General features: G+C 42.7%; 2 protein-coding genes and 1 non-coding gene across 8 annotated transcripts in view; 1 reads left to right on the forward strand and 2 right to left on the reverse strand.

Annotated features, from left to right (window-relative positions):
* Positions 1 to 4,266: 4,266 nt before the first annotated feature.
* On the reverse strand, positions 4,267 to 8,503 carry Timm8a1 (translocase of inner mitochondrial membrane 8A1). Its single transcript, NM_053370.4, is given in 2 exon segments — positions 4,267 to 5,281; positions 8,094 to 8,503. Coding segments are annotated over 2 exon segments (294 nt in total). The 5' UTR covers positions 8,226 to 8,503; the 3' UTR covers positions 4,267 to 5,119.
* Positions 6,313 to 6,393, forward strand: Trnad-auc1 (transfer RNA aspartic acid (anticodon AUC) 1). The gene has a single exon. It is a non-coding gene; the product is annotated as a tRNA-Asp (tRNA).
* A 628-nt stretch (positions 8,504 to 9,131) lies between the features above and the next one.
* The window catches only part of Btk (Bruton tyrosine kinase), a 39,546-nt gene continuing 34,665 nt past the window's right edge, over positions 9,132 to 14,012 (reverse strand). For all 6 annotated transcript variants that reach the window (XM_087600473.1, XM_087600470.1, XM_087600474.1 and 3 more), the window contains 3 exon segments: positions 13,631 to 13,749; positions 12,630 to 12,787; positions 9,132 to 9,571 (listed from right to left, as the gene is read on the reverse strand). In XM_087600473.1, the coding sequence (XP_087456599.1) occupies positions 9,500 to 9,571; positions 12,630 to 12,787; positions 13,631 to 13,749 (349 nt within the window). In that variant the 3' untranslated portion in view covers positions 9,132 to 9,499.

A 14,012-nucleotide genomic window follows, 5' to 3' on the forward strand; every position in this document is an offset into this window, starting at 1 on the left:
AATACTTATTTACACAATCCAGAAATCTGAAGTCTAAAAATGTTTGAGTGCTAATATAAAGCTCAAAATGTTTCAGATTGCACACATCTTTAATCCCAGCACTCAGGTGGCAGAGGCAGGAGGATTTTTGTGAGTTCAAGACCAGTCGAGACTACATACTGAGCTCCAGGATGGCCAAAGCCACACAGAAGACTGTCTCAAAAACACCAAAGGACAAATTTTAGATTAAGAGATGAGCAATAAAGTGAATGTTCGTGATCTAAGCACTCAGGGATTGAGGCCAGAAGACTGCCTTAAGTTTAAAGCTACACTGGGTTTCACAGTGAGCACCAGGCCAGATACTATATAAAAAAACCTTCAGGGGCTGGAGGGATGGCTCAAGGGTTAAGAGCACTGACTGCTCTAACAGAGGTCCTGCGTTCAATTCCCAGCAACCACATGGTGGCTCACAACCATCTGTAATGGGATCTGATGACCTCTTCTGGTGTGTCTGAAGACAGCTACAGTGTACTCATATACATAAAATAAATAAATCTTCTTTATTCAAATTAACAGCTAGGGATAGTAAGTATTCATGAAGTACTGTGTATGTTACACACCCACACACAGCAGAAGTGAGCTAATGATGTGTAGTCTTATAGAATCCTTGCCTTGCATGCGGAAAGTTCTCAGTTCTATTCCCAGCACTGGATGAACCAGCTCTCATATTACTAGTGGCGGTGGCAGTGGCAGTGGCAGCAGTAATAGCTGTGAATGTGTGTGTGTGCCCACGCGCCTGCGTGTCGGGGAGGGGGCCAGGTGAGAGAGCAGGTGCACACGTGCAATGGTGTCTTAATCAGGGTTCTTCTGTTGCGAACAGACACCCTGACCACAGCAACTCTTCCAAAGGAAAACATTTAATCACGACTTTCTTACAGTTTCAGACGTTTAGTCCATTCGCATCATAGTGGGAAGTATGGTGCCACACAGGCAGACAAGGTGCTGCAGAAGTAGCTGACCGTTCTCCAGCAGGCTCTGCAGAGAGCAGAAAGACACACTCTGGGCTTAGAATGGGCTTTCTAAAACCTCAAAGCCCACTTCTACTAACACCTCCTCCAATAATGCCACATCTCCAGATCCTCTCAAACAGTGCCGCTCCCTGATGACTATTCAAATCTGTGAGCCTATGGGGGCCATCCTCATTCAAACCACCACACAAGGCATGTGTGTGAAAGTCAGGACAACTTCGAGAAAGCTGTTCTCTTCTTCCACCTTGTAGGTCCTGGGAATCAAACTCAGGTCATTAGGATTAGTGGCAAGCAATTCTACCCACTAAGTCATCTCACCAGCCCTTGATTTTGGGTAGTCTTTCAGAACCTTGACTTTCCGTATCCTATTATTGTCCTTTCTATAAATTTATGCACCGCAGAAACTGTCAGGAATATGCCAGATAGGCCTTACATTTGTGACACTGACTTTTGGAAGATGTAGGTTTAGTTATGCGAAGTTTTTGTCTTTTTAAATAAGTTCCTATATGAATGGTCTAAGCGCTGAACTAATGCTTATTTTTTTTTTTTGGTTCTATTTTTCGGAGCTGGGGACCCAACCCAGGGCCTTGCGCTTCCTAGGCAAGCGCTCTACCACTGAGCTAAATCCCCAACCCCTGAACTAATGCTTATTAAGGTGCTAAGGAATTTGCAAAATCACTTTAGAGTTCTTACTTAAGAATTAAAAGGGTAATTCTTTTATCCCAGGAGTCATGTTCGTGGCCCTGAGTAGTCACTTCTGTATTACACGTCCTTAGTGAAACCTTCCTATGGCCACAGTAACTAACCTAACCACTTTGAATATTCTTGCCCTTTTTAGAGGACGCTCAGTTGGACATGACCTTGAAAGTACGTGCTGTTTAGGAAAGTCAATTAGGAGCACAGTCCTGGTCTGGATGTACTTGATCTGTCCTGTGATTTGTGACCATTAAAGTTAACTGTCCAAACCTGGGCTTAAATGTGTCCAGTAAGTCCATAGTACTTCCTTTGTTGTTCTTTCCCCAACCCAAGCAATGGCAGCCTAAGATGGTCTTAGGAATTTTATTGGTCCTATCTATGGTTTTGTTAATGGATTTTTTAGCTTCCTTTTTGTCTAAGCCTTTGGAGATGCTCTTTTTTGAGTCCACACCTGTTGCCTTTTGACAATATAGTAAGATAATACACCCGAAGCAGGATGACTATAAAATGTTGAGATCTAGAGTTTTGAGTGCTCAAACAATACATTGGCCGTGGCAAGTGCTCCTGTTAGAGCTACCACTTTATGGCAGGTGGGAGCATGGGTCTCCTAATAACTCATTCTTTGAAGAAGTCAGTGCCCTGTGAAAGGTACCTTAATGTCACCAATGACTTAATGACCTACCCTCAGGTCCTACCGATATATTTTTTGTATGAGTGCTTTGTCTCCATGTATGTCTACACCTCACAACCCAGGGGCCAGAGAGGAGAGTTGGATCCCCTGGAACTGGAGTTAGTCAACTGTAAACCGCCATGTGGGTTCTGGAAGCTGAACCCAGTGTCTCCACAAGAGCACCAGATGATCGTAACCACTAAACCATCTCAACCTTCAGATTCCATCTCTTAATTTTTCCTTTTGTTATCACCACACTGAGCCAAGTTTTCAGTACATGAAGCCATGAGAATGCATTTAACCCTATCTAAAGCATACATTTGAGCAAGGCACATCTGAGTAAGGCCCATATGCCTACATAGACTATGAGCCTACATAGACTGAAGATGTGGAACACAAGACTGGCCTCCATCAGCCTGGGATTCAATTATGTGCTAAGAAATATAAGCCTGGAAGAGTTTTAAGAGAACTGTGCCAGTGGACAATCCTTGGAATAACCCCTCCTGACGAGGGAATGGAAACAACTGAACTGTACCACTAGAATTGAGGACAGCTGAATGTGAAACCCTAAGGCTGACAAAACCCTAGGGGCTGCTCTTACACTTCTGGAAGCAGGAAAAACTGTTCCACTTTTCCTTCTCCATTGCCTCGTACCTTGTGCTTTTGAACACGACAGTGTCAAAGCATAATGTACACATCTGACATAATGTGTGACCTCTCTGGATGTATTAGCTGAGCATGTGATGATTATAGAGTGAAAACATTTAACTTCCGGCATATATACAATGAGAAGATGTTGTTACTGAATGAGTAATCAGAAAGAATGATATAGTAATAAGATACAGTAAGAATGAAGAATAAGTTCCAGCGTGCTGGGGCATTTCTTTCATCCCAGCACTTGAGAGTTGGGATCTCTTAGTTCGAGGCCAATCTGGTCTACAGAGTGAACTCCAGGGCAGCCAGGACAGACACTGTCTCAAAACACAAAGGAAAAAAAAAGACAAAAGACCTCCTGTGCCACTTGGATTTTACCTTGACATATAAGTTATATGCCAGTCAGATGTCTACCCTAAGTACTCTTGCACCAAGCAGCAAGTTATATGACATCATACATTTGCAAAAAAAAAAATCACATCTTTTTCCATCATGCTAGGTAACAGCAGAAAGGCCTCACACTGTCCTATGTTCTCCTTAGTCACTCTTAGTTTTGTAACTTCTACCCTGAGGCTCCTAGACGGTTACCTCTACCAATTTCCCTTGGCACCTGTAAGGCTTAGTCACTTGGTTCTTTCAGGTCTAGGCTGCTAGCTGTTAGAAACTAACAATGCCCTACAAGCATTTCCTAACACCCTTATTGTGTTCAGACTTACTTTTTGTTGCTTCTCAATGGAGCTTACTACACTGAAATCTCACTGTCTCCCTTGGCTAGGACGAATCTCTCCAACCTTAGGGCTGGTTCTATTCAATCCCTGAGTCTAGCTTGGAAAAGGCACTTTAGTTTGTCATATAATCATAGACATCATATATATATATATATATATATATATATATATATATATATATATATATATCATCACGATTTGCCAAAATTTTCTGGTAGTGCCCATGAGGATATATTACGACTGTGTATTTGTCCAGATTCATGATTTGTACTAGACACTTTTCCTTTAGTCTATGAGAATTTCAATACAAGAGGGGAGTCAACACAGGCTCCTATCAGAAACTTACGGTATTAGCACAGTGTTTTTCCCTTCTCATCTCCAAGTATTTTCTTCTCACAAAAACTTCAGGGACCTCTAGAATAGAAGCTAACTACATTTCTGTCTTGAAATGAGCCCCCATAAAATGAGTTGCAGTTAAAAACGCAAAACAGAAAGCCTCTTCATCACAAAGTTGATCTGGCGAGCTTTTATTTCCGTGACCAAAAGAATGCAGTTAATGGAATTTATGACTAACATTCAGGCATGCACCTCTACCTGAATCTGTTGTTAGTTTTAAACTGGCCTAAGTCGTTATTTCTTTAGGCACATCTGTGAATGTTTTGTATCCTGATATACGAAGTAAGTTAACTTCTTCCTGTGGCTGTCTGGTGATAAGAATAATGTTCATGAACTAGGTTCCTATATGACTAAAGCCCTTTGGATTCTCACGCTTCCTGTTCTACCTTGAGACCGTATTTTCAATTTGACATTTAAGTAAGTCACAGTATAGGGCAGAGGGACAATCTAAGAAGGTGGATTATATGAATCCTCCATAGGACTTTTTTTCAGCTCTAAGTCAAACTGTGAGAAAGCTCACAGTTCATCAGTGCCAGGGTATTTCCCCACTGCCAATTTTTCTGCCATAAAGCTCTCCCTAAAAAAAATTCAGATATAAACCCATACAAATCGAGATTCACCCTACGTGGTCCCACTATCCAATTCTAGAAAGCAGTTCCACTGTCCAAATTCTATAAAGTAGTTAATAAGGGACCTTGAGAAAGCGCCGTCCCAATACACAGCAATACGCGTCTCATACTTCCATTTATCTAAATTATTACCACACGGTTAGCTTAAAAAACACAACCAAATACACGTGACTCTCAACTCCCATACATAAAAATTGGTCTTTGTTCATTCTCAGGTGACAATATGTCCCAAGATGATGAAGAGAATTGGGAGTTAATCCCCCCATAGCCATTTCTTTAACCGCCTCAGCAGCAGCTCTTCCCTTCTTGAACTACTTTTCCAAAGAGGTAATGCTGAGATCAGTCAGAAAGGCTTTCTGAGAAGACAGGTTTGGACTTCTGGGTCTGCTCCAGTCGATTTAAGATGAACTGGCTTGTATCAATGAAGCGTTCAACGCAGTTCACAAAACAGGCCTCAGCCCGACTGTCCAACTTAGGCCCAGGCTTATCCATGCACTTCTCCTGTTCAGAACAAGAAACAGAATTACAAAGGGAACTTGCGAATCAAGGTCCTTTGCTTATCGAAATAATTCTGCCTAAATCATCTGATTTGTTAATACATTTAGACCTATTTTCTCTTACCTGTGGCACCTAGCTTAAAATTATGTCTGTCTGTCTGTCTGTGTGTTGTATATGAGAGAGAGAGAGAGAGAGAGAGAGAGAGAACGAACTAGAAAGAAGACTATGATAGAAAGAAATCAAAGACAGGCAAGAAAAACATGTGTTAAAAGAACACATATGCCGTGATGAAGCCCATGGGCTTTTTTTATGCTGACTGAAAAAAAATATAAAACTTTTCCCATTTGGTATCTTACCAATTGTTAAGCAACTGGACACAGGCTTACTTTTTGCAGCAAGGCATGGAATAGACACCAATATCAGTCTTCATTTGATTAAGTTGGAACTCTGGCAGAGTTTGCTCAAAGGGGCCAGAAAGTGGCACACCTTAGATGTAAGAGTAAGAAAAGCACAAATACAACTGAAATAACCTTTTTTATAGGGGGTGGAGGTTGACGGTGTCACACAACTTTAGTCTTAGCACTTAGGAGGCAGAAGCAGGTGGATCTGAGTTCGAGGCTAGCCAGGACTACACAGACAAACCCTGTCTCCACCCCCTCCCCCCCTAAAAAACCCAACCCTTTTCTGGATTGGACTGTAACTCTACATACAACATGCTGACATTAAATGCCTTTAAATGAACGGTGGAAGAAAATGATTAAGAGATAAATCAGTTAGGTACCCTAAAATGAACAAGAAAATCTACATACCAACGTTCTATAACCTTGTTTATTTAAAGCAGTGTTGTCTTTTGAGAAAAGGTCTCACTGTGTAGGGCTTGATGGCCTGGAAATTGTGATCCCTTTGTCTCTGCTCCCAAAATTCAGGGACTGATTTTCCTACCAAACACACCAAAGGTTCTTGAATCCTCAGGAGAACTGAAAACCTAATGTTTTCTAAAGAAGGCCCTGTATTTCAGGTTTTTAAAAAAATGCTTCGGGGTTGGGGATTTAGCTCAGTGGTAGGGCGCTTGCCTATCAAGCACAAGGCCCTGGGTTCAGTCCCCAGCTCCGAAAAAAAGAAAAGGGAAACAAAAATAATAAAAAAATGCTTCAACAATTTCTTATATGTGTATGATATAATTTGATCATATTCACCATGACACTCTCAAGCCCCTCCCTCTCCTTCCCAACCATTCCTCATCCTACTGTCCGTCCTTAAGTAACCACTGGGTTTTAATCTGGGCTGCTTTAATCTGGTTGTAGATACAGAGTTCTTTTATTAGAGCATGAAACACTTACTTGTGGCTAGAACACTGGAAAAAATAAATCTTTCTTTCCTAGCTCATTCTTTTATGGTTTTTTCAAAACAGGGTTTCTCTGTGTAGCCCTGGCTGTCCTGGAACCCACTCTGTAGACCATGCTGGCCTTGAACTCAAGGGATCAACCTGCCTTGGCTGGAATTAAAGGCAAGTCCCATCATCAATCCTTAATGGTCATTAACCACACCTAACTCCCAGGAAAATATAATGAATCAAAGACTTTTAGAAAAAGAACCTATTCTAGCTTGCTGGGAGCAGAGGGACTTCTAGTTACAAGACAGCTAGAGGGTGAATAGTAAAGCCCTGTCTCTAAAGACTCATTTTTAAAAGGGGTTTTAAAAAGCTGGAGATGATGGTGAATGACTGTAAACTTGGTCCTTAAAAGGTGGGGAGGCAGGAAGACCAGGAATTCAAGGTAATTTTCGGCTATTCTCAGCTATCCGTTCAGTATGAGGCCAGCCTGAAATTCAGGAAAACTTGCCTAGAAAAAAGAAAGAAAGAAAGAAAGAAAGAAAGAAAGAAAGAAAGAAAGAAAGAAAGAAAGAAAGAGAGAGAGAGAGAGAAAGAGAGAAAGAGAGAAAGAAAGAGAGAGAAGAAAGAGGGAAACCCTCTGATCCAAGGCAAACCAGAATTAATGGAGAATTTCTAAAGATCACTGTCTAGCAATATCTATTCTACGTTTACAGAAAAAGGATCAAGTAAAGCAATGTCAGCTTGAAGGTTTTAGAAATGAATTTGTGTTCATGGTTCTCTGCTCTTACACGCAACTCTTAAAAGTCTCTCCCATTCCAATGGATATTATCCTTGGCCTCTGAAATTCTCTTAAGTTTTTATGTCAGTGGAGGGCAGTGTGCTGCCCTTGGCAACCAGAACACTTTGATCTCAGCTACAAACAAATGCCTCTGCCCTTTTGCCAAAGTCCCCTCTCCGAGCAGACTCAATTTCTCAACCTTCAAACCTTAATGGCTTGGCATTACACAACGACTCAACGTGACGGCAAATAAATGTGTATGTTAGGAGAGATTATGCCACTTTTATACTTAATGAGACAGTGCCGCTTGTCTTTTCATCAGGAGGGGTTGTATCTGGGTAATCTAGGTAAATCCCGAGGAGTCCAGAAATAAGTCACAGACTCTCTGGGATTCTGGCTCCCTAAAACTCCAGGACTGGGTACTCTGATGCGTTCTAGTGGCCAGCACCAACCAGCTTGAACCTCACGTGCCTCAGAGTGCTGGGTGGGACAGCAGTGTAAGTGTGTGACTCCCAATCCTCTGCACCTACGGTCTCCTTGAAAAGTCACCATAGTCCCTCCCGGCTCAGCATAAGGAATCTGAGAACCTGGAGTACGGTCAAGACTTCCCACTCTGGAGTCCCCGACATTCTAGCAAGTCCCGTGGGGGCAAGGGCACGGAGAAAGTAGGCACAGCGTCCGGATTTGAGCCCTGAGCTCCTCACCCAGCAAAGTTCCGTCATCTGGTGCACCAGCTGCTGGAAGCGCTGCTTCTGTGTCTCCACCTCGATGAAATGCTGCAGCTGAGGGTCCACGGCGGCCAAAGCCGAGCCCGAAGAGGACGAGGAGGACTCCATCCCGGCACGACCACGCGGGCCGAAGCGAGCAAAGAACCGACTCGCCGACCTTCACGTGTCTGGGTGACGGAACCGGAACTACAACCTCCCCCGCCCCCCGCCCCCGCCTCGGGGACCGCCCTGTGAGCTCACCGCGTCGGCGCGGGGCTGTTGTCCCTGCCGGCTCTGCCCGCTCCCCTCGGGCCACCGCGCTCCGCAGTCCCTGCGAGCGGGATCTGCTCCCCGCTGCAAACCGCGGTAACGTCCGGCCTTTCCCTGGAGCGCTGCCGCGCTGTGGGAGCCAAAATCCAAGAAGAGTAGCATAAAGGAAAAGAGGAAGTTGCTTCATACCACGTGGTCCAGTGAAGGGCCCGCCCTACAACTCCACCCTGCCCACTTCCAAATTGGCCCGCGCTTTCTCAGCTCGGGTTTTACCCCCAAGCCAGAACTCTGCTTGCGAATTAACTAGCCACCCTCGGCCCCTGAGTCCATTTCTTTGAGTTTTCCTCTAAATATATGGAGATGAGGCTCTGGCTGGGTTCGTTCCTAACATTAAGATTTATTCAAATGATTCTGTTTGTCTACTGTGTGCCAAACGCTCTGGAAAGTTTGTGAATGCGTCCAGAATTCAGAGGAGTGAAATGGGGCTGAAGAGGTGGCTCAGCGGTTAAGAGCACTGAGTGCTCTTCCAGAGGTCCTGAGTTCAAGTCCCAGCAACCACGTGGTGGCTCACAACCATCTATAATGAGATCTGGTGCCCTCTTCTTGTATGCTTACCATAATAAATAAATAAGTCTTTAAAATAGAGGGGTGAAATGTGAGTTCTGTAGAGTTCTAGATTAGAAATATGTCAAACTAATGATCGGATTTTCTGAAATTTTCAGGGAGCTTCAGGGCGGCTGTAATGAATTAAAATAGATAACTTCACTCTTTCCAGTAATTTTATTGTATCAAAACAATCCCTCCCATTTTAATGGCACCATTCTTACCCCCAAACTCTTAACACTTAACCAACAAGCTGTTGAACAACTAGTGGGGCTATTTACATCTTCCCTCCCCTGAAATGTTCCCATCCCAAATTCAGTCTGTTAGGAGTCTTGAAATAATACCAGGCCCAGAAATTCCTTGGCCTTTGCTCAGAAGCACTATGCTGGGGAGTTAGAGAAGAAAGGCATTCCTAGATGTACAGTAGGAGCGTGGAAGGCTAGAGCCCTTGAACCAGGGAGTTCCTCAGGAAAAAATGGAATTGGGGCTTGTAGAAGAGAGGAGTAGATCCATGAAGCTTATCAGCCAGCTCAAGATTCTTCATCCATGACATCTAGAATGTTACTCAAGAGAATTTTGAAACTAGGACGTTCATCTGCTTTCTAAAACCAAAGAAAATAGACAGTGTTACAGTATAGAATCCACAAGGAACCCTGTGTAGTAAATCACAAAGTATTATGTTTATTAAGCATATACTAAATACCAAGCTGCAGCAGCTTCTTGATAACACACAAAGAAGAAAAACAAAATAGCAAGTCTCCATTAAGTTTTTGTGTGTTTTTCAGCTTAGCAACTCTTTTGTTTTTAATTTGCTTTTATGTGCATTGGTGTTTTGCTTACATGTTTGTCTGTGTGAGGATGTCAGATCCCCTAGAACTGGAGGTACAGACAATTGTGAGCGAGCTGCCATGTTTGTGCTGGGAATTGAAACTAGATCCTCCGAAAGAGCAGCAAATGCTCTTAACTGAGCCAGCTCTCTAGCCCATAATGCTAATGACTTTTGCTTTTACTTTTTCCCCCCTTGCATCTCTTCCCAGAAACCAGGCAAGGACTGCCTAGCTGAGCTTTTACCTGGCTTTTATACAAAGGAGACTAGGGTTACTCTTGTACTGATTCATTTGTTTGTTTGTTATTGATGCTATTGTTTTATATTTTGTTATTTGTTTGTTTTCAAAACAGAGTTTCTCTGTGTAGCCCTGGCTCTCATGGAACTTGCTCTGCTGACCAAGCTGGCCTTAACTTTGAGATCCTCCAGTCTCTACTGGGATTAAAAGCTTGTGCCACCGCTGCCTGGCACAAATCAAGTTATTTGTGCGATAAGAACAATTTGCAAATTAAGCTGAAAGGCTGATTAAAACGGAGGATAAGTTCACTGCCAATTTATACACACTACTTCATTATTTTGGAGCTTGAAATGAAAATGGCCATCAGGTGTGCTTAGTCGGTTGGCAGAACAGAACTCCTAAAGCCAGGGGTAACGTTTAGCCAGCTTCCAAATGCTCTGCTTCCTTAATATTCTGTGAATATTAAGGTAAATGAACAGAAGGCATAACTTTGCAAAGCCACAGACTGCCTGGAATGGACTCTGTACAACCAGGGTCTTTTGTTAGTCTGACTTTAAGATTACTACTCTTTTGGAGATCCACGGTCAGATTAAGGCTCTTTTGGAGGGTTTTTAGACTAAGTCATTTTTACATTTGTTCTTTTATTTTGAGACAGAATGTCTTGACATAGGTAAAGGACCTGGAGGTCCTAGAGCTCACTATATAGACCAGGATGGCCTCAAACTCACATAGATCCACCTGCCTCTGCCTCCTGAATGCTGAGATTAAAGGCATGTGCTACCATGCCTGACTGAGATCTGCTCTTTTTTTTTTCACAGTAAGGTAGTAGCTGTTTATTTTGAGGTAACTGTCACAAAGTACTGTTATACAGTAGACTAATCATATTATTATGTAATCTTGAGAGAGATTTTCTAAGGTAGGATTTGGAGCCTTCCATACTTATCAGATGCTATTTGGTCTTTTTTAAAAAGAAATTTCATTTTAGATTTTTGTTGATTTTTGAGGTAGGATGTAACTCTATATCCCAGGATGCCCTGGAATACAAGATGTAGCCCAGGCTAACCTGAAAATCACGGTAAAACCGCTGGCCTCAAATTCCTGAGTGTTAGGACTACATAGTTGCCCCTGGTATGTTTCATAATTGAGGAAGGATTCATGCCAGAATGGCTTCAATGTGTCAGAACTGAAGGGTCATCAATTTCATAGTACTTCAATCAGTGGTTTTCAAGTTTCAGCAGTTCCTGAGAAACTTGAAAGGATTTCAGTGTTTCATAGCATATGTACCTATACAGACTCTGTGGGAAAGAAGCCCAGTAAATTATATTTTTATAAATCCCTTAGGAGGCTGAACATGGCAGCACATGCCTTGAATCCTGATACTTGGAAGACAGAGACAGGTAGATAGATCTCTGTGTTAAAGAGTTTGACCTGGTCTACTTAATATGTTCCAGGACAGTTGGGGCTATGTAGAGAGACTGTCTCAAAAAAATGCTAAAAAATAAATAAATAAATTCCTAGGAATAGGGCATAGAAATGCATGCCCCTGACTCCCGAAATTGGGTGTGGAGGCATGAGAACTAGAAGTTGAAAGTCAACCTTGGCTACATAAAGGGTTTGAGGCCAGCCTGACATTCCGAGACCTGGTCTCAGACATCTGTAGCACACACCTGGCTTATGAGGTGCTGGAGACCAAACAAGGGGGTCATTAATGCTAAGTGAGCTCTCTAACAATTAAGCCACATTCTCCAGCCCCAACAAAACATTTTTAGAATAGTGAAACATGATCCTTATTTCCAAAATACTACAACTGCACCACCTCATCTGTGATAAAAATAAAACCTTAAAAAGTTAAATTAGAACCACAGTGAGCTAAAGAGATGGCACAAGTATTTACAGCACTGAATGCTCTTCCACTAGACCCGGGTTTGATTCCTAGCACCCACATGGTGGCTCGTAGCTGTTTGTAACTCCAGATCCAGGCGATCTGATGCCCTCTTCTGGCCTCCCAGAATATTATATATATATATATATATATATATATGCGCAAAACACTCATACATATAAAATAATAAAAGACTTTTTAAATATTTTAGAAGCAAAACCTCAAAACCAAAGCAGACAAACAATACCAATACTATCTTAGGTCCTTCCTAGGTGACAGGGTTTGTAAAGTTTCATTTAGAACCTCGATCAGAAAAGGTTGGTAAGTGGAAGAAGGGTGGGTCCAAGACAATGATTACAGAGTTTTTTATTTCCTTTTGGCTTTAAGATCAAAGGCATATACCACCACCACCACCTGGGTGATTACAGACTTTGCCACACCCATTCTCTTACCTGAGTGCCTTTGGTAGATAGCAGGGTCTTCCAAAGTCCCCACTCTTAAAGCTGAAATAAGTATCAGGGTCTGCTACTACTACTCTAGTAAGGACTAGGGTGGGTATGAGAAGGCCATCAGAGGATTGGGATGAAGCCCAGAATGAGAAAGCACGTGCAGCTGTAAGGCAGTGCCCAGCTGACATGTGACCATGGAGAGCAGGGACTAGCCAGCTAAAAGAGAAATTGAGTTCAAGGAAATAGTTTAAGAGGGAACCCTTACCTCATGCCAGCAGCTGTACATGATGGTATATACCCTGTCTGATGCCAAATGAGGCCTGTAGAGACGTAAGCCTTGAGCAATGTGTTCTGCTGTCTCACTGTTAGTAAATCTCTCATATGGTATTTTCCCCAGGGAGTAAATTTCCCACATTAGAACCCCTAGAAGATAAAAAGGAGAAGTGTATTCAGTCTTTTTAGAATATGTGGGGCCTAATTCTTTTTGATGAACCTCCAAGATTAGAATAAGCTGATTTCCCCCTCTATGGATTTTGCATTGTGTCCAGACTTCTGCTACAGTCCTGGCTACACTGGCAGCTAGCAGAGCTGCCCTATGCTAGCCCACTATTAGTGTAGAAGAGAGAAATTGTGTCTTGTTTGTCTTGGTAGCTTCAGGCGCTGGCAGAGTGCCTAGTACATAATCAGTATTCAGAAGCTGTTGAATAATGAATGGTTTGTTTCCCGGGATATATTGTAATTTATAAGAAGACAGAGATTATGTCCAGTTTGCTGTGCTTGTCCTCAGAAACCCCTGTGGTCCCTGACACATAAGAAACACCCAAGGATCAGCTGAATGACAAGAAGAATACAAGTTTGAACTTTCCTGTTATGTTCTTCTTTGAGCTGCATAAACTATATTCTTTCTTTTCCCCTCCCCCCACCCCACCGTGTGTGCTTGAGCATTTGCACCACAGCCCACAGTGGAAGTCAGATAACAGCCTCGGGTGTTGATCTTCACCTTTCACCTTGTCTGAGACAAAGTTCTCCCTTGCTGTTTTTCTAGTACATTCTACAGGCTAGTTACTTGTGATTCTCTGGTCTTCTGGCCTCTGCCTCCTATCTGCTGGTAGAGTCATGGCGAGGGTACAGATGCCTGTATTCCTTACTACTTCCAGCTTTTGTGTGGGTTCTGGGGATTGAACTCAGGTCATCAGGGCTGCGTGAGAAGCAGTTTACCCACGAAGCCATCTTGACAGCCTAATCTGTATGTTCTTATCTACTTACCAAAAGCCCAGATGTCAGATTTGCTGCTGAATTTGCTATACATGAGCACTTCTGGTGGAGACCACCGGACTGGAAATTTGGAGCCTACCGAGCTGGTGTATTCATCATCAAGAACATACCTGCCAGAGATTCAAGACGTATTGCCATTGAGATTTAGACGGCTTGACGTGTGCCTTTCCTCTCAGCACACACCATGCAGGCTGTCCAAATGCACAATTACTTTCTTTCTCAAAGTCTCTGCTGGCCAGCCAATGCCTTTTACACATGTTACTTTTAACAAAACCTCTGTTTTCTTTCTCTTTAGAAAAGTATTTATTTACCTTCTTTGTGGTTGAACCTAAGGTCTTGCACACCGCTAAGCTAAGACCCTACTAATGATAAA

Source organism: Rattus norvegicus, chromosome X (genome assembly GCF_021556685.1).
Source record: "Rattus norvegicus strain SHRSP/BbbUtx chromosome X, alternate assembly SHRSP_T2T, whole genome shotgun sequence".
Classification (NCBI taxonomy): Eukaryota; Metazoa; Chordata; class Mammalia; order Rodentia; family Muridae; genus Rattus; species Rattus norvegicus.